General features: G+C 56.5%; 1 protein-coding gene across 7 annotated transcripts in view; it reads left to right on the forward strand.

The window, feature by feature from the left end:
• The window catches only part of CFAP74 (cilia and flagella associated protein 74), a 78465-nt gene that overhangs the window by 56417 nt on the left and 3778 nt on the right, over nt 1-18270 (forward strand). For 5 of the 7 annotated variants that reach the window (XM_045382123.2, XM_065531087.1, XM_045382128.3 and 2 more), the window contains 12 exons: nt 1349-1470; nt 3586-3714; nt 5023-5110; nt 5739-5912; nt 6940-7073; nt 13937-14213; nt 15843-15941; nt 16703-16842; nt 17398-17532; nt 17664-17773; nt 17918-17973; nt 18083-18202. In XM_045382123.2, coding sequence (XP_045238058.2) covers nt 1349-1470; nt 3586-3714; nt 5023-5110; nt 5739-5912; nt 6940-7073; nt 13937-14213; nt 15843-15941; nt 16703-16842; nt 17398-17532; nt 17664-17773; nt 17918-17973; nt 18083-18202 — 1584 coding nt within the window. Of the gene's footprint in view, nt 1-1348; nt 1471-3585; nt 3715-5022; nt 5111-5738; nt 5913-6939; nt 7074-13936; nt 14214-15842; nt 15942-16702; nt 16843-17397; nt 17533-17663; nt 17774-17917; nt 18203-18270 lie in introns of all 7 variants that reach the window. The other 2 variants (XM_074022863.1, XR_012427322.1) reach the window with 2 other exon arrangements.

Below are 18270 nucleotides of genomic sequence, written 5' to 3' on the forward strand. Positions count from 1 at the left end.
ATTCTGTCACCCAGGCTGGAATGCAGTGGCAGGATCACAGCTCACTTCAGCCTCTTATCCCTGGGCTCAAGTGATCCTCTTGCCTCAGCCTCTCGAGTAGCTGGGATTACAGCTGCACACCACCACACCTGGCTAACTTCTGTATTTTTCATACAGATGGGGTTTCGCCATGTTGGCCAGGCTGGTCTCGATCTCCTGACCTCAAGTGATCCACCCACCTCGGCCTCCCAAAGTGCTGGGATTATAGGAGTGAACCACCGCGCCCAGCCCCAGGCGACAACTTTCTGTGCTTAAAAATTCCTCTGCACCCCCTCTGCACCCCCATGGGCTGGAGCGGTTGCCTGTCCCAGGCTGTGGCTCCTCGCATCCTCCAAAGTGTTCAGAGTCCTCGGCTCACCCCACAGCACCAGGACAGTACCACTGCCTAGGTGGCTTTGTGCTGGGCTGCTGCACTTCCCCAGCCCGGGGCTTGCAGGCCCTCCCAAAACCTGACTCATTCCCTCCAACCTCCTGAGGCCCCAGGAGTCAGTGCATGGGGAGAAGCACTATCTCGGCTCACTGCAGCCTCTGCCTCTGGGGTTCAAGCGATTCTCCCGCCTCAGCCTCCCACATAGTTGGGACCACAGGCACACATCACCACGCCTGGCTAATTTTTGTATTTTTTGTAGAGATGGGGGTCTCACCATGCTGCCCAGGCTGGTCTCAAACTTGTGGGCTCAAGCAATCCTCCAAGCCTGGCCTCCAAAGTGCTGGAATTACAAGTGTGAGCCACCGTGCTTGGCCATAGAAAGGTTTTTTTAAACACCTAAATGTTAATGAGTATGAAGCTGAGTGGTAGGTACTTGGCGATCCAGTATTCTGTTCTGGTAATAGATGAACATTTAAAAAGAATATTTGGCTGGATGCAGTGGCTGATGCCTTTAATCCCTGCACTTTGGGAGACTGAGGTGGGTGGATCTCTGAGGTCAGGAGTTCTAGACCAGCCTGGCCAATGTGGCGAAACCCCGTCTTTACTAAAAATACAAACATTAGCCTGGCATGGTGGCGGGTGCCTGTAATCCCAGCTACTCGGGAGGCTGAGGCAGGAGAATTGCTTGAACACGGGAGGCGGAGGTTGCAGTGAGCAGAGATCACACCACTGCACTCCAGCCTGGGTGACAGGGTGAGACTCCATCTCAAAGAAAAGAACATTTTAAATGACATGATATGAAAAGTGCCACAGCCATCCCAAAGAGTTAGAAAACTCAAGCCCATGAAACGTTCCTCCTGGGAGCTGTGTCAGTGTTCACCAACATCGCCTGCTTTGCCCAAAGAACTCCTGTTGCTGAGCTCACGTGTCCATATCCAGCTGCATTTCAGGGTCATGGGCGTGGCCATCGATGTGCCGGTCTGGGTGCCAAAGCCCAGCGTGGACCTGAAGATCTGTATGTACGACCGGCTCTACCAGGACTCCGTGCTTGTGCACACACGGTGAGCCCCCCCGTCCACGCACATGGGGTGACTCTTGCACACACGGCGAGCCCCCGCCCGTCCAAGCACACGGGGTGACTCTTGCACACACGGTGAGCCCCCGCCCGTCCACGCACACGGGGTGACTCTTGCACACACGGCGAGCCCTGTCCCGTCCACGCACACGGGGTGACTCTTGCACACACGGTGAGCCCCCCCCCCCGTCCACGCACACGGGGTGACTCTTGCACACACGGCGAGCCCCCCCCGTCCACGCACACGGGGTGACTCTTGCACACACGGCGAGCCCCCCCCCGTCCACGCACACGGGGTGACTCTTGCACACACGGTGAGCCCCCGCCCGTCCACGCACACAGGGTGACTCTTGCACACATGGCAAGCCCCCCCGTCCATGCACACAGGGTGACTTGCACACACGGTGAGCGCCTGCCCGCCTGTGCACAGGCAGTGAGCCCCCCGGTGGCCAGCGGGGACACGGCAGCTGGGGCTGCCACAGCTGCTGTCCAGGCCCTGAACGTCACCCTGTGTGGCAAGGGGGGTGCTTAGCACCGTGGTTGGGGAGAGGGACCTTGATGGGGGTGATCCAGGGTCATCTGGGAGGCGCCAGTGTCATCACAGGAGGCGTCACGGGGAGGCAGGAGGGTCAGAGTCAGGCCAATCTGAAGACACCGCACTGCACATTCCCAGCCCGTGCCGGGCCCACAGGAGTCGGACCGCAGGAGGGCAGGCGCTGCGAGAGCCGTTCCTACCCAGGTCACCGGGCGGGAGGTGCGTGTGCCTGGGGCCAGTGCCTGGGGCCTCGGCATCCGCACACCCTGCTCACGGTGGAGTCTGCCGTGACCCGGGATCCAGCTGCGTGAGTTAGCGTGGCTGCGGTGAAGTCTGCGGTGACCCAGGAGCTGCGTGAGTTAGCGTGGCTGCGGTGAAGTCTGCGGTGACCCAGGAGCTGCGTGAGTTAGCGTGGCCACGGTGGAGTCTGCTCACCTCCGGCATCCATCCTACCACAGCTTCTCTATGGCCTTGGAAACGTGACAGAAAGGGCCCGGGCGTGTCTGTCAGGCACTGTGGGCTGGGCGGGGCTCAGCTCCGTGGATGGTCTCCGGCTGTGGTTGTGCGTACCTCAGTGTAGCCGTGTACTCGTTTGTATGGACTCTGGCCCCACAAGGGAACCAGAAGACAGAGCAGCATCTGCCGGACAGGGAGGGCGCGGTCTCTGAGCACCCGGGCAGCCACCTCGCACGGGGCCCCAGCAGTAGGGGTGCAGAGGCCGGTGTGCCCAGACGCACTGCGGGTGGTCTCTGGGTAGTGGTTAGAGGTCAGAGGCAGGTCTGTGCTGGACGGAGACGGGGCTGACACAGCACGGGTGACTCGCGTGGAAGCACAGGAGGAAGGAGAGATTTCTCACTGCTACACCCTCCGGGTCCCCCGTCGTGGATTGCCCAGGGCAGCGGTGGTGAGGCGGCCACACCACCGTGTTCAGCAGAGGCCCAAAGACGGGGAGGGGAGGGGGGCTTGCTTCACTGTGGGAACAGGGCGGCTCCCGGTGGTCCTGAGGAGGCTGTTGGCTTGAGGGAGCTGGAGATGGAGACCAGACGCAGCCTCCCAGGTGACTGGTGGGTACATTGGCTCTCTCAGGCGCATCTTGGGTTGGAGGCTGCAGTCATCACCGAGGCCTGTGGCTGTCCCAGGCCCCCCACGTGCCCTGTGCTTGAGCTGCAGGATGTGGGGATGCCCTGGGCAGGAGGCGGGCAGAGGCCTGGAGGGAGGGGTTCCACCCCTCATGTCCCCTCCAGGGCCCCGCACCCGGGGGCTGCCTGGCAGGTGCTCTTCCCGGAAAGCGTCCGGTTCCCGAGAGCCCATTAGGACCATGCTTCCGTTTCGATGTGGTTATTTTTAAGAATCCCTCATCAGATTTCATTTCAGATAAAACAGCCCTTACAAAGCAGGGCTTTGAAGACTCTGATTGTCGAGGTGCACGTGCATGCTTGGAGTGGGTGGGCTCTGAGCACCTGTCGGGGGCTTGTGCGTTAGAAATGTTTTAATGACTCCAGGCATTGAGCACGCACACAGTCACGGCTGTGGTGCCTGACCCGGTGCCCTGCGACGCGCCCACAGGTCGAAAGCTGCCCTGCGCCTGAAGTTCGAGGTGTGCAAGGAGCTGAGGGCCCACCTGGAGCTCCTGCCTGAGACAGGCTACATCCAGGCACAGTCATCCTACTCCGTGCAGCTCAAGTTCCTGCCTCGGTAGGTGCCAGGACGCCAGGGCCGGGGCAGGAGGACGTGGGAGGACGTGGGCTCCGAGGCGTCCCTCTCCACTGGCCACTCCTCTGATCTCACTGCTGCTAGGATCATCACCCTGCAGGGATGTGTTCTGGGGCCGAGGCCATGACACTGGGGGCCAGTCACAGCTGGGTCGGTGGTCCGTTTTGGTTGCTTTTGTTTAAGATGTGAGCCAAGTTGAAGTTCATTTTTTTGTACAGAGGTTTCCAGTTATTCCAGCCTCGTTGAAAAGATCGGGAGGCTGTGCGTCCCCCAAGCACGGCCTGCGGCTCTCACTGCCACTGAGGGTCTGCTGCCTGCCGGGATAAGGTGGCCCAGGATACGGCTCTGGCTCGTTGCGGGCGCCCTGCTGTCTGTGCGCTCCCACGCTGCCTTCCCTGTCTTCATCCCTTCCCATAACTCCCTGGGGTTCTGTTTTGAGATCAGTGCACGCCTGACATTTGCTCCTTCACCTGTGTCTTGAGGGTGTGCCTGTCACCCAGTCGTCCCTTGTCCTCTCCAATCCAAGGCTCTTTCCAGGCCTCCTGGGTGCATCCCCTGGTCTCTGCTTTTGCCAGGTGGGCTTTGGTTACTGCACTTCAGCGTTTGTTGTGCTTTGGAGGCTGGACGTCCTATGTCTGATCCCAGCCCCCCAGAGCTGCCCTCAGCATCCGGGCCAGGACCGAGGTCCAGACAAAGGATGCTCAGTGGAGCTTGGTGAGGGAGGTGGGTGCAGCAGGCACGACCTGGCGGGACTTGGAGGGGAACAGGTTGGAGCTGAGCTTTAAATCGACTGTTTCCTGGACTTGCCCCTGCCGGCCACCTGTCACAGGGAAGCTGATGTTTTTCTTTCTTATTTGTACTTTTCCTGATATTTCTATAACAACACTAACTTATGTAATCAGAGATCAAACTCTGATTAAAGTGAAAATGCATTTTCAAAGGGCTTTTTAAGATTCCTTTATGATGCAAACTCCATATTAATTTGAACCTTGGCTATTGAATTTTTTTCTGTTTATTTAAACACAGCTTTTGAGCCACAGTCAGTTGTGTTGCTCCTGGGAGTGCTGGCTACTTAGACTCAGACATGCCAGAGCCCTCGCGGGCCCACAGGGGCCACGCGCTTGCGGGTTCTGTGCGCGAGCGGGAGGTCGGCACGAGGCGTATCCCAGCACCAATGTTTCAGAGGTGCCGTACCTCTCAGAGATGTAGAAGCACCACTGACAGCGGGTCTTACCGTCATTTCACAAAATGGAAAGAGGAAAGCACGTTCGCCTCGTCTGCCTCTTTCAGACACTCCCTCCCGGAGGATGCGGGGAGGTATTTTGACAAGGAGACGCGAGTCCTGGAAGCCCCGATGACCATATGGGTGGCTGACCAGGTCTGTGGCCCCGATGACCATGTGGGTGGCTGACCAGGTCTGTGGCCCTGATGACCATATGGGTGGCTGACCAGGTCTGTGGCCCCGATGACCATGTGGGTGGCTGACCAGGTCTGTGTTGGGGCACTTTCCAGGGATGCTGGGCACTCCTGGGGAACAGTGGCTTTCCTGGGAGGCCAGGCGAGGGCCCCCAAAAGGGCCCATCCTCACTTGCCTTCCAGTGAGGCATCTAGCGGCCAGAGGGGCTTGCCTGCTGGGAGGGTGCTCATGGGCCAGAGAGAGGCCTCCGAGGCCTGCCCAGGCCAGTAGGGCTGTGTCCCAGGCACCCTCACCTGCATGTGCACACATGAGGGCTGCCCACACAGCTGCACACGTCTACGCGTCCATGTGTGCCACACACAGGGACACATGCACCCCACTCCACCTGCAGCTGGCTCTCAGCTGCCACCCCCCCCATGTCAGGGAGTGGTCACCGGGAAGTGAGTGTTATTAAAAGATGGCCTCATCGTGTCCTGGAAACCGTGGACCGTGGCCACAAGGCAGCAGCAGTGGTCGCGCCTCAGAGTTTGGGGAGCACTTGGTAAGTCTCCAAGCAGCTGCGAGAGCGACTGCGCCCTTTGTGCCTCAGAACAAGCCAGTGGAATTCACCGTGCATGCCATTGTCACCACCTCGGACCTGGAGCTCAGTCCCTCGGAGGTGGATTTTGGCTACTGCACCATCTACGAGGCCATCAGGACAGAAATCCGCCTCCACAACCACTCGCTCCTGCCCCAGGAGTTTGGGTTCGTCAAGCTTCCCAAGGTACCTCCTGCGGCCAGGCCTGGGGCAAGAGGGGCGAGGCTGGGAAGCCCTGGGGATGGGATGCAGTGGCCACTGCTCCAGGGTGCCCACGCGTGGGCGTGTGGCCCAACTTCCGTCTCTCAGCTGCACCCCTACGCCTAGACCTCCCCACCCTGCACACCAGCCCTGGGCGTGCAGCCCAACTTCTGCCTGTCAGCTGCACCCCTACCCTTGGTCCCATCCACGTCCTGCCCTCCAGATCCCGCTCTCTGCTCTTCCTTCTGGAACTTTCCCCTGCTGGGGCCACACAAGGTAGCTAGGACGAGGCCCAAGCCTGGGCACCCCTCACCTTTCCCTGGGCTGCCCTGCTACCAACACCACCGTCCTCACTCTCCCCCCGTCTCTCACACACACACACACGCACACACATGCACATGCTCACAATCGCTCACGCACTCATACACATGTGCTCGCACTCACATACTTGCCGACACTCATTCACACTGCCACACTCACGATCACACTAATCTCTCACTCACACACACACTTGCTCACACACGATCACACTAATCTCTTACACTCACACTTGCTCACACACAATCACACTAATCTCTTACACTCGCTCACACACAATCACACTAATCTCTTACACTCGCTCACACACAATCACACTAATCTCTTACACTCACACTCACACACACAATCACGCTAATCTCTTACACTCACACACACTTGCTCACACACACACTGTTTCACTCACACACACTTGCTCACACACACACTAATCTCTTACACTCACATCTGCTCTCACACAGTCATTAATCTCTTACACTCACACTCGCTCACACACGATCACACTAATCTCACTCTCACACACAATCACACTAATCTGTCACACTCAGACTGACACTCGCTCACAATCACACTAATCTCTTACACACACGATCACACTAATCTCTCACACTCACTCTCACACTCACAGCCCTGCTGCACGTGTGTCCACGTGGTCTCCCCATGACATTCCCTCAGAGCACTCTTCCATTTCTAGTTTGTGGATGTGCAGCCCAACGATGGGTTTGGGACGATCCTGCCCCTGGAAACGCTGCAGTTTGAGGTGATCTTCCAGCCCACCAAGGCCGAGGAACACAGCTTCAAGCTGACCTGCAAGTCTGAGATCAACCGGTGAGCCTGCCAGGGAGAGGGGACGCAGTGGGCCTGGAGCACCTGCTCGGGAGGGGCCACCTTCCCAGCAGCACCACATCCCTGCCTCTGGCCCCACCTGCCTGGCTGACCACAGGGCTGCGCTGGGCAGCACTGCCGTCCGGCAGGAACCTCAAACCTGGGTGCAGACAGGCCTGGGACCTGGGCAGCCTTGAGTTCTGGGCCCGCTCAGCCGTGTGTGCGTGTGTGTGTGTCGTGGGTGTGCATGTATGTGAGCGTGTGTGTGAGGACAGGCGAGTGTGCCTGTGTGAGTGTATGAACATGTGTGCACATACAGGCGTATCACTGTAGTAGGTGTGAGTGCATATGGGTGTGTGCAAGAGTGCATGTTTGTCAGTGTGAGACTGTGTGTGAGCATGTGGGATTGTATGTGTGTGAGCATATGTGATTGCATGAATGTGTGAGTGCAGGTATGTAAGCGTATGGGGGGTGAGTGTGTGAGTACATGTACATGGGTGTGTGAACTTGCATGAGTGTGAGCACATGTGAGTGAGCATGTGTGTGTGAGTGAGCATGTATGTGTGTGAGCATATGTATGTGGGTGTGTGAGGTTAGTGCGTGTATGTGTGAGCATGCATGTGAGTGAATGTGTTTCTATGTGGGTGGACCTGTGTCCAGAGGTGGACCTGGTGTAAAGACCTGCATGCTCTGACGTCTTGTGCGATCAGCCAGTCTCTGCACCTCCCTGAGCCTGAGAGTGGGATAAGGAGGTGGTAGAGGGAGAGGTGAAACTGGACCCGAAGCAGTGGCCGTGGTCCTGCGTGGGTTCTCGTTGCTGCTGGGACCATCAGTCTCCAGGGATGTGTTCTGGGGTAGAGGCCAAGACACTGGGGGGCAGTCACAGCTGGGTCTGCAGTCCATTTGATCGCTTTGTTTCAGATGTGAGCCGAGTTGAGGTTCATTTTTTTGCACAGAGGCTTCCAATTATTCCAGCCTCGTTGTCAAAAAGATTCCATTCTGCCCAGAATTCCTCTGTGCCTTTGTCAAACAATCACCCACATTTGGGTCCTACTGACTTGGGCCGTTGGGGCCTCCCTCCATCTCTGTGGGTCCTTGAAATGTATTTATCGAAGAAGCCAGGCAGGTTTGTTCTGTGGAGTTGCCACAGGTAGGATGCTGTCCCGTGGTGTCAGTTCACGTGTTCCTCTGTTTTGTGTTGCGAGTTCACTGGCAGCAGGACCTCCGGGCTAGTCAGGCAGCCAGACCACTTCAAAAGCCACATTGGCTCCTTCTCCGGGGTGCGTTAATGCCCAGTCGTCTCTCCCTCAGCTGCCTTTGGTGTTCAGTGCTTTGCACCTTCCATCCGTAATCACGGCCCTGTGACTCTGACCTATCGATGTCGCAGTTTCCAGCCCTGTGTCACTTTCTGAACTCTTTGAGGCGCACGTGGAGTCATTAGGCTGCAGCGTTTGATTCCTTCACAACGCCGCTTCACAGCGTGCTTCACCGTTTACATAAATTCCACTCCTCATTCTCTCTCATCTCACAACAATGTCACCTGTGATTCGACCTTTTTCTACTGCTCATTTTCAAGTGCAATTATTTCTTTCTGAACGTTTACATTTTATTTATTGATTGATTTTTTTTTTTTTTTTTTTTTGAGACAGGGTCTTGCTCTGTCACCCAGGCTTGAGTGCAGTGGTGCAATCACGGCTCACTGCAGCCTCCACCTCCCCGGTTCAAGCAATCCTCCCACCTCAGCCTCCTGAGTGTGGCTAGGACTACAGGAACACACCACCATGCCTGGCTAATTTTTATATTTTTTGTATATTTGAGACGGGGTCTCACTGTGTTGCCCAAGCTGGTCTTGAATTTATAGCCTCAAGTGATCCTCCCACTTCAGCCTCCAAATGTGCTGAGATGACAGGGGTAAGCCACTGTGCCCGGCTCTCCTCCTCACTCTCAGAAAGGAGCCCAGTTCAGGCCAGGTGCAGTGGTTCATGCCTGTAATCCCAGCACTTTTGGCACCTGTAGTCCCAGTTACTTGGGAGGCTGAGGCAGGAGAATGGCGTGAACCCGGGAGGTGGGGCTTGCAGTGAGCCGAGATGGCGCCACAGCACTCCAGCCTGGGCAACAGAGCGAGACTCCATCTCAAAAAAAAATAAAAAATAAAAAAATAAAATAAAATAAAAGGAGCCCAGTTCAGAGAGCTTTTTTTTTTTTCTTTTTTTTTTTGAGACAGAGTCTCGCTCTGTCACCAGGCTGGAGTGCAGTGTCATGATCTCGGCTCACTGCAAACTTTGCCTCCCGGGTTCAGGTGATTCTCCTGCCTCAGCCTCCTGAGCAGCTGGGGCTATAGGTGTGCACCACCACGCCCAGCTAATTTTTGTATTTTTAGTAGAGACAGGATTTCACTGTGCTAGCCAGGATGGTCTCAGTCTCTTGACGTCGTGATCCACCCGCCTCAGCCTCCCAAAGTGCTGGGATTACAGGCGTGAGCCACCGCGCCCTGCCTAAGAGAGGCTTTTCTTTTTTTTTTGTTTTTTTTTTTTTTTTTTTTTTTTTTTTTGAGACGGAGTCTCGCTCTGTTGCCCAGGCTGGAGTGCAGTGGCGCAATCTCGGCTCACTGCAAGCTCCGCCTCCCGGGTTCACGCCATTCTCCTGCCTCAGCCTCCCGAGTAGCTGGGACTACAGGCGCCCACAACCGCGCCCAGCTAATTTTTTGTATTTTTAGTAGAGACGGAGTTTCACCGTGGTCTCGATCTCCTGACCTTGTGATCCGCCCGCCTCGGCCTCCCAAAGTGCTGGGATTACAGGCGTGAGCCACCGCGCCCGGCAAAGAGAGGCTTTTCTACCTCCATGGCTCCAGAGCACCCCCTGCAGTTCGTGTGTGTGTGACGTGCTGAAAAAAATAGAAGGCCCCAACTTTCTTAGCCCTGCGTCCTCTGCTCTCTTCCTCCCTTCCATTTTCAGATAATCCACAAACTCAGAAAGTCAACTCAGAAAGTCAGCATCGTGTACCCTCCACCCAAAATACAGACCTTAGACTTTTATCCTACTTGCCTCCGATTTCTCTTCGTTGTTACAGAAACAAACATTCTTCCTCAAGTCGGAGGTGGCTTCGTTCTCCCTCCCTCCCCAGAGCCCATCACTGTCGGGAATGCCAGGGGCCGCATTTTCATTCCATACCTGTGTACCTATAACCTAACACACACATGCACACACACACACACGTGTTTGCAAGCGTAAACGCTTCTCCCCTTGCACAGATGTAGGGTGACCACCACGCTGGTGTGCCTGGCACTGAGGGGTTTCTCAGGCCACAGGACTTTGAGTGCTGAAGCTAGGAGAACCCCAAACAGACCGGGACCCCAGGTCGGCGCCTCAGGCCCCCGCTGCTGGTCTGGATTTTGCTTGTTTCCCCTCAGCCTGGGTATTTTTGTGACTGAGCCTCATGGACACCACCAGGGGTTCCCTTTGGGACCCGTTAGGTTGGAGGCCTGTGGGCTGTCAGAGCAGCACCTCCTGGGAAGCTTCTCGTTGTAATGCAGATATCAGAAAAGAGGGTTTGAAAATCAACCATCTAAGCTTCCTTTTCAAGCATTAGGAAAAGAACACAGGAAATTAAACCCAAAGAGAGTAGAAGAAAAGACCTAATAAAGCTAAGAGTGGAAGTCAATGCAATGGAAATGAAATGGTCGACAGAGAAAAATAACAAACTAAAAGTCTTTCTTGTACAATTTAATAAAATTCATTACCCCTAGCAAGACCAATCAGGATAAAAAGAGAAAACACAAACCATCAGTATCAGGAGTGAAAGGGAACATCACTGCAGACCTAACAGATATCAAAACGATACGAAGAGAACATGATGAACAGCTTTGCACCAGGGAACATGACAATTTCGAGGAAATGGACAAATTTCTCAAAATACACAACTGACACAAAAAAATATAGAAATATCTGAATAGTCGGGCCAGGCGCGGTGGCTCACGCCTGTAATCCCAGCACTTTGGGAGGCCAAGGTGGGTGGATCACTTGAGATCAAGAGTTCAAGACCAGTCTGGCCAACATGGCAAAACCCCATCTCTACTAAAAATACAAAAATTAGCCAGGCATGGTGGCAGGTGCCTGTAATCCCAGTTACTTGGGAGGCTGAGGCAGGAGAATCACTTAAACCTGAGAGGCGGAGGTTGCAGTGAGCTGAGATCGCACCACTGCACTCCAGCCTGGGCAACAGAGCGAGATTCCTTCTCAAAAAAAAAAGAGAGAAAAATCGACTACTATTAATAATCAATGATATATCCACTAAAAAATAATTTTATTGAGCACTGGGCGCCACGGCCGTAATCCCAGCACTTTGGGAGGCTGAAACAGAAGTATCGCTTGAGTGCAGGAATTTGAGACCAGCAACATCTCATCACTACATTTTTATTTCCTTTCTTTTTTTTTTTTTTGAGACGGAGTCTCGCTCTGTTGCCCAGGCTGGAGTGCAGTGGCGTGATCTCGGCTTACTGCAAGCTCCGCCTTCCGGGTTCACGCCATTCTCCTTCCCCAGCCTCCCAAGTAGCTGGGACTATAGGCGCCCGCCACCACGCCTGGCTAATTTTTTTGTATTTTTAGTAGAGACAGGGTTTCACCGTGTTAGCCAGGATGGTCTTGATCTCCTGACCTCATGATCCGCCTGCCTTGGCCTCCCAAACTGCTGGGATTACAGGCGTGAGCCACCACACTCAGCCTAAATTTTTCTTAATTTTTTAAAGATTTTTTAAAATTTTTTATTTATTTCCTTTTTTTTTTTTTTTTTTTTTGAGACAGAGTCTCACTGTGTCGCCCAGACCGGAGTGCAGTGGCACAATGTCGGCTCACCGCAACCTCTACCGCCTCCCAGTTTCAAGCGATTCTCCTGCCTCAGCCTCCCAAATAGCTGGGATTATAGGCACTGGCCACCACGCCCAGCTCATTTTTGCATTTTTTTCAGTAGAGATGGGCTTTCACCACGTTGGCCAGGCTGCTGGTCTTCGAACTCCTGACTGCAGGTGATCCACCCGCCTTGGCCTCCCAAAGTGCTGGGTTTATAGGGATTATAGGCATGAGCCAGTGCGCCCAGCCAATTTTTTTAAGAAAAAAAAATTTTTTTTTTGAGACAGAGACAGTCTTTGCTCTGTTACCCAGGCTGGAGTGCAGTGGCGTGATCTCGGCTCACTGCAAGCTCCACCTTCCGGGTTCACACCATTCTCCTTCCTCAGCCTCCCAAGTAGCTGGGACTATAGGCGCCCGCCACTACGCCCAGCTAATTTTTTTTTTTTTTTTTTTTTTGGAGATAGAGTCTCGCTCTGTCACCCAGACTGGAGTGCAGTGGCGCAATCTCAGCTCACTGCAAGCTCCGCCTCCCAGGTTGACGCCATTCTCCTGCCTCAGCCTCCCAAGTAGCTGGGACTACAGGCGCCCGCCACTACACCCGGCTAATTTTTTTGTATTTTTAGTAGAGACGGGGTTTCACCGTTTTAGCCAGGATGGTCTTGATCTCCTGACCTCGTGATCCGCCTGTCTCGGCCTCCCAAAGTGCTGGGATTACAGGCATGAGCCACCGCGCCCGGCGTTTTTTGTATTTTTAGTAGAGACGGGGTTTCACCATGTTAGCCAGGATGGTCTCAATCTCCTGACCTCGTGATCTGCCCGTCTCAGCCTCCCGAAGTGCTGGGATTACAGGCGTGAGTCACTACACCTGGCCTTTAAAGACTTTTTTGAAACATTTAGAGCCTGTGGTCACAGGACATAAAAATATGCATTTGAATATTACTACATATGAATGAAGGCTTTCTGTTACAGACAGATGTGATAGCAGTATTGTCCTTTACAGCATAAAATACATATGATTAGGACAAAAACCAAAGGGGAAAGTACAGCGGAAATAGACATTCAAGGAAAACATGAAATGTGAAATTTCCAAAGGTTAAAATAACCAGGTCCTGGCCTCTTTTTAATGGATGGTGGCAGGAATCAACTTGTTCATAACAGGCCTCATAGACACCTGTGCTTACATTTAGAGAAAGAGATCCGTTTTTAAAACGTTTTTAAAATGTCAATCAATATTTAACAAAATAAGCTAGAAATTTCCTTTGCAACTTCCTTTGCAACTGTCTAAACTTGTGATTAAATTTTTAGCTACCCATGACACAGTGGCACACATCTGTAGTCCCAGCTACTCAGGAGGCTGAGGCAGGAGGAGCCCTTGAACCCAGGAGTTCGAGGCTACAGCGAGCTGTCATGCCACCACTGCAGTCCAGCCTAGGGCAACAGAGCGAGACTCCATCTCTATTTATAAATGAATACATATGTTTCTTTTTTTTGTTTGTTTTTTTGTTTTTTTGTTTTTGAGACGGAGTCTCGCTCTGTCGCCCAGGCTGGAGTGCAGTGGCCGGATCTCAGCTCACTGCAAGCTCCGCCTCCTGGGTTCACGCCATTCTCCTGCCTCAGCCTCCCGAGTAGCTGGGACTACAGGCGCCCGCCACCTCGCCCGGCTAGTTTTTTGTATTTTTTTTAGTAGAGACGGGGTTTCACCGTGTTAGCCAGGATGGTCTCGATCTCCTGACCTCGTGATCCGCCCGTCTCGGCCTCCCAAAGTGCTGGGATTACAGGCTTGAGCCACCGCGCCCGGCCCATATGTTTCAAAATGTTTAGTTACCCACCTAAAATGTGCACAAAGATACACTGTATTTTAGAAATCTGTTAGTGGCACAGTGACCCCACGGGCAGTGGGGACGTGCATGCCCCTGTGAGCCTCACCCAGGGCTTGTCCTCCACCCAGCAGCCCCCGCACCTGACACAGAGGGACACAGACACCCTGCACGGCTGAGGGCCTCCCATGCTGCTGCTTGCAGGTGCTTCAAGCTGTCTTGCCGGGCTGTGGGCGTCCACCCACCCCTGGAGCTGTCCCACTACCAGATCAAGTTTGCGGCCACAGCCCTGTATGACACCTCCGTGGCCACAGTGTATGTCATCAACTCTCACCTGAGCATGAGCTCACGGACCCACTCCAAGCCCCGCACTGGCTCAGAGGACACCTCTCCCGTGGGGCCCACGTCTTTCGAGTTCCTGCTGCCCCCAGACTCGCCTATCACCATCTCGCCCTCGGTGGGGACCGTGTGGCCAGGAAAGGTGGGTGTGGGCCTCACACGCCGGCTGGGAGGCAGGGGCTCCACGCCACCTGCATTTGTCCCCAGGGTGTCTGCCTTTGCCCACCTTTAACCACAGGGTTTCAACCCGGAGAACAGGGGCACAAGTCAACCTGGCCCTCATCAGACCCAAGCAGGACCGAGGAAGGCTCCATGGCCAATGTGCATGGGGCCCAGGGCCCCCCACGCCGGGGGGGCGGTCACAGTACCCTCGGTCCAGCCTGACCCCGATCCATGGCCAATGTGCATGGGGCCCAGGGCCCCCCACGCCGGGCGGGCGGTCACAGTACCCTCGGTCCAGCCTGACCCCGAGAGGCAGGAGCTCCCTAGGCTGCTGGCCTGGCCGGCACCCATCCAGGGCTCCCAGGTTGAGACTGGGGAAGGCTGTGTAGTCCCTTGCACCAGCAGACCTCGCAGGCAGAAGGGCAGGGGGGGACAGAGGGCGTCGGCCACTCCCACCCAGCACTCCACCTGTCCTGCAGAGCAGAAAGCTCTGGGCCTGGCAGGGCCTTCGGGTGACCCTGAGGGCTGCTGAAGGCCTAAGTGAGGAAGGGCACGTGGGGGACAGCTGGCTCACATGGGATTGCAGTGAATGCAGTGATTCAAAATGTAGGACTCGGCCGGGCGCGGTGGCTCAAGCCTGTAATCCCAGCACTTTGGGAGGCCGAGGCAGGCGGATCACAAGGTCAGGAGATCGAGACCACAGTGAAACCCCGTCTCTACTAAAAATACAAAAAAAAAAATTAGCCGGGCGCGGTGGCGGGCGCCTGTAGTCCCAGCTACTCAGGAGGCTGAGGCAGGAGAATGGCGGGAACCCGGGAGGCGGAGCTTGCAGTGAGCCGAGATCGCGCCACTGCACTCCAGCCTGGGCAACAGCGTGAGACTCCGTCTCAAAAAAAAAAAAAAAAAAAAAAAAAAAAAAAAAAAAACAAAATGTAGGACTCGGCCGGGCGCGGTGGCTCAAGCCTGTAATCCCAGCACTTTGGGAGGCCGAGACGGGCAGATCACTAGGTCAGGAGATCGAGACCATCCTGGCTAACACGGCGAAACCCCATCTCTACTAAAAACACAAAAAATTAGCCGGGCGAGGTGGCGGCGCCTGTGGTCCCAGCTACTCGGGAGGCTGAGGCAGGAGAATGGCGGGAACCCGGGAGGCGGAGCTTGCAGTGAGCTGAGATCTGGCCACTGCACTCCAGCCTGGGTGACAGAGCGAGACTCCGTCTCAAAAAAAAAAAAAAAAAAAAAAAAAAAAAAAAATGTAGGACTCACCCATAAAACTCAAGGACGGAAAGGGCAGGCTCCGCTGTCACTGCTGCCCCATGGACAGGGGACCGGGTCCCGGCCTGCCCAGGACTCTACTCTCAACACCTCCAATCACAGGACCCCCACCCTTCATGGCCAGAGGGCTTGGTGCTCACGCCTGCAGCCCGCCCCCGCTTCCTGGGGGACAGAGGCCAGGGAGGGCCATCCCGAAGGGGCACACAGGCTGAAATCTCAAGGGGGAGGTGACCTTGAGAAGAGTCAACAGGCGGAGGAAGGTAGAGTGCCAGCAGGGGCTCCTGGGGGGCGGAGAGAAGTGGCAGCCCCTGTGCCCACGCCTGTCTCTCCTCAGAGGTGCCTGGTCCAGGTGGCCTTCCGGCCCGTGCTGCCTGAGAAGCTGATCCGCCAGGAAGCCCTCCCACTCCTGAACAAAGAAATGGAGACCAAATCCGTGCGTGGGGCCTGGGAAGGAGGGGCGTGGGTAGGGGAAGGGCCTGTCGCAGGAACAAACTCCACCGCCCTCGAGTCCCTGGGGGCCCCCTGCCGTGTGCCAGGAGCGCAGGGTAGACCTTTCCCAAGCACTGCTGCATCTGAGAGGTTAAAACGCTTGCTCACCGAGACCCTCCCTCCTCTCTGGAGGGCACTGCCAGGCGGGAGCAGGGAAGGGTGGGCTCTGGAGGTGGGGGCAGTAGGGGCTGCGACCCAGGGGTGCGGTGGATGCGATGCCGGGCCCCTCCCACAACTTGGAGGCCCCCAGAGGCGCACCTGAAACATGGAGGGTCCTGCAGAATCTGCCCGGCGAGCGCCGGCCCTGGAGGCGGCCTCGAGAGCTCCTGCCCGCCACACTCCAGATGCGCCCTCCCTGGCCCGGCCCGGGTTCCTCCTGGGCGTGCACGTGAGGGGAAGCGCTTGCCTTCAGCCTTTGGCAGTGAAGACGGGGGGGGACCCCAGTTCTGGCTGCCTCCTCACTCCTTTGTGCCTCGGTTTATCCTCTGGTGAAGCAGACGCTGCAGTCTGTAGGCAGCTCTGTGGGGGTCCGTGTGCCCCTCTGCACGGGCTACAGTCTTCCTAGGGAGCCGTTCGGTTTTCTGGTCCCCATTCAATCCAACTGGGGATCCCACGGTTCCTGCACTGGCCGCAGAGGAGCCACAGGGTGCAGCTGGGTGCCTCTGGGGCCCTGCACAGCCCCACAGCCAGTCTCTTCCCCCACAGTTCCGAAAGGATATGGCCTCCCAGAAGAAGGACATACACAGACTGTCATTCTCCGCTCTTCGAATGCAGAACCGCGACAAGCTGTTCAAAGTCTCTGTCCCCCACGTCCTGGAACTGCGGAAGCGGGAGCTGAACCCCAGGTGGGTCCAGGAGGGGCTGCCCCACCTGCTTCCCTCCAGGCCCCTCTGGTGGGACCCACTGTGGCCTCTGTGGAGAGTCCCCTCCCCCCACAGACTGCCCAGAATGACCCATGTGGCTGGAAGGACTGACGGCTTCAGACACAGCTGGATCCAGGTGCTGCCTTCCTGGGACCTGCCCACCCCATTCCCCCAGGCCTGACACCCCTGCCCATAGCCTCACTCCACGGGTGGGAAGCGAAGCCACCGCCCCCCACTCAGCCCCCTTGGGTGCAGAATGAGCCCTGGGAAAGCTCTGATGGGCGCCTGTGGCCCCAGAAAGGAACATGGCTGTCTATCCAGGGCCCAAAGGCACCTGCCCCAAACCCCAGCCCCCAGCCACCAGCTGACGAGGACCTGAAGTGAGTGACAAGGCCCCCACAGGAGCCAGCTTGTCAGACACAACTGCGACAGCCACAGCCTGGAACCCCGGGACCCTGAGGCAGAGCCACAGGGGTCCGGCCTAGGCCGATGGTGGGTGGGGGGAGGCGGGAGTGCACACCTCCGACTTCCTTTCAGTTCCGACGAGTACCAGGCCGCCCGAGCCACCCTGGTCAGAGCGTTCCAGGCGAAGTTCGACACATTTGTAGTTCCCTGTGTCGTTGCCAGCGGTGACATCAAAGACAGGAAAGGGCCAGAACCGCCAAGCTTCAGGTGCGAGGCGCCGTGGCCAGAATGGGGCGTGGTCAGCCGCAAACGCGCCGTCCTCTGCTACTGCCCAACCCTGGGGCCTGGGCGGGCAGGGGGCCACCCACCCTGCCCTCAGCATGCCCTTCCCGTCCCAGCCCCCACAACACCCTGTACCTGGAGCTGTGGTGCCCGACGGTGGCGCCGTCTGTTGTGGTGACGTCCCACAAAGGCAAGACCATCTTTAACTTCGGCGACGTCGCCGTGGGTGAGACGCTCAGCCCCACGCACACCTCCACCTGGTGCCCAGGCACACCCACGCCTCCCCCAGCCCCACGGCCCACGCCTGACAGGGGTGCTCCCTGGGGCCTGGGGCTGGGGCTGTGGCCTGACGCTCCCTGCCCCATTTCAGGGCACCGCAGTATCAAGAAGGTCTCCATCCAGAACGTCTGTCCCGAGGATCTGGCTGTGTCCTTGTCCACCCAGCCCAGGCGGCCTGCGGGGTGGGAGTGGGGGACGGGGAGGGTGTGGTGGAGCCTGCAGACACCCGTGTCCCCTCCTTGACATGGACCCTCAGCTGGACTTCTCCCTGCTGAACCCCAACGGCCCCTTCGTCCTGCTGAACCACTCCAGCCTGCTACGCGCGGGTGAGACCCAGGTCCTGGTGCTGTCCTTCTCTCCCCACGAGAGCATCCTGGTGAGTCCCAGGCCCACCCCGGCCACACTGCGGCCCAAGGCTCCCCACACCGCAGGACAAAGGTGCTG

The sequence above is a fragment of the Macaca fascicularis genome, chromosome 1 (genome assembly GCF_037993035.2).
Source record: "Macaca fascicularis isolate 582-1 chromosome 1, T2T-MFA8v1.1".
NCBI classification, from domain to species: domain Eukaryota; kingdom Metazoa; phylum Chordata; class Mammalia; order Primates; family Cercopithecidae; genus Macaca; species Macaca fascicularis.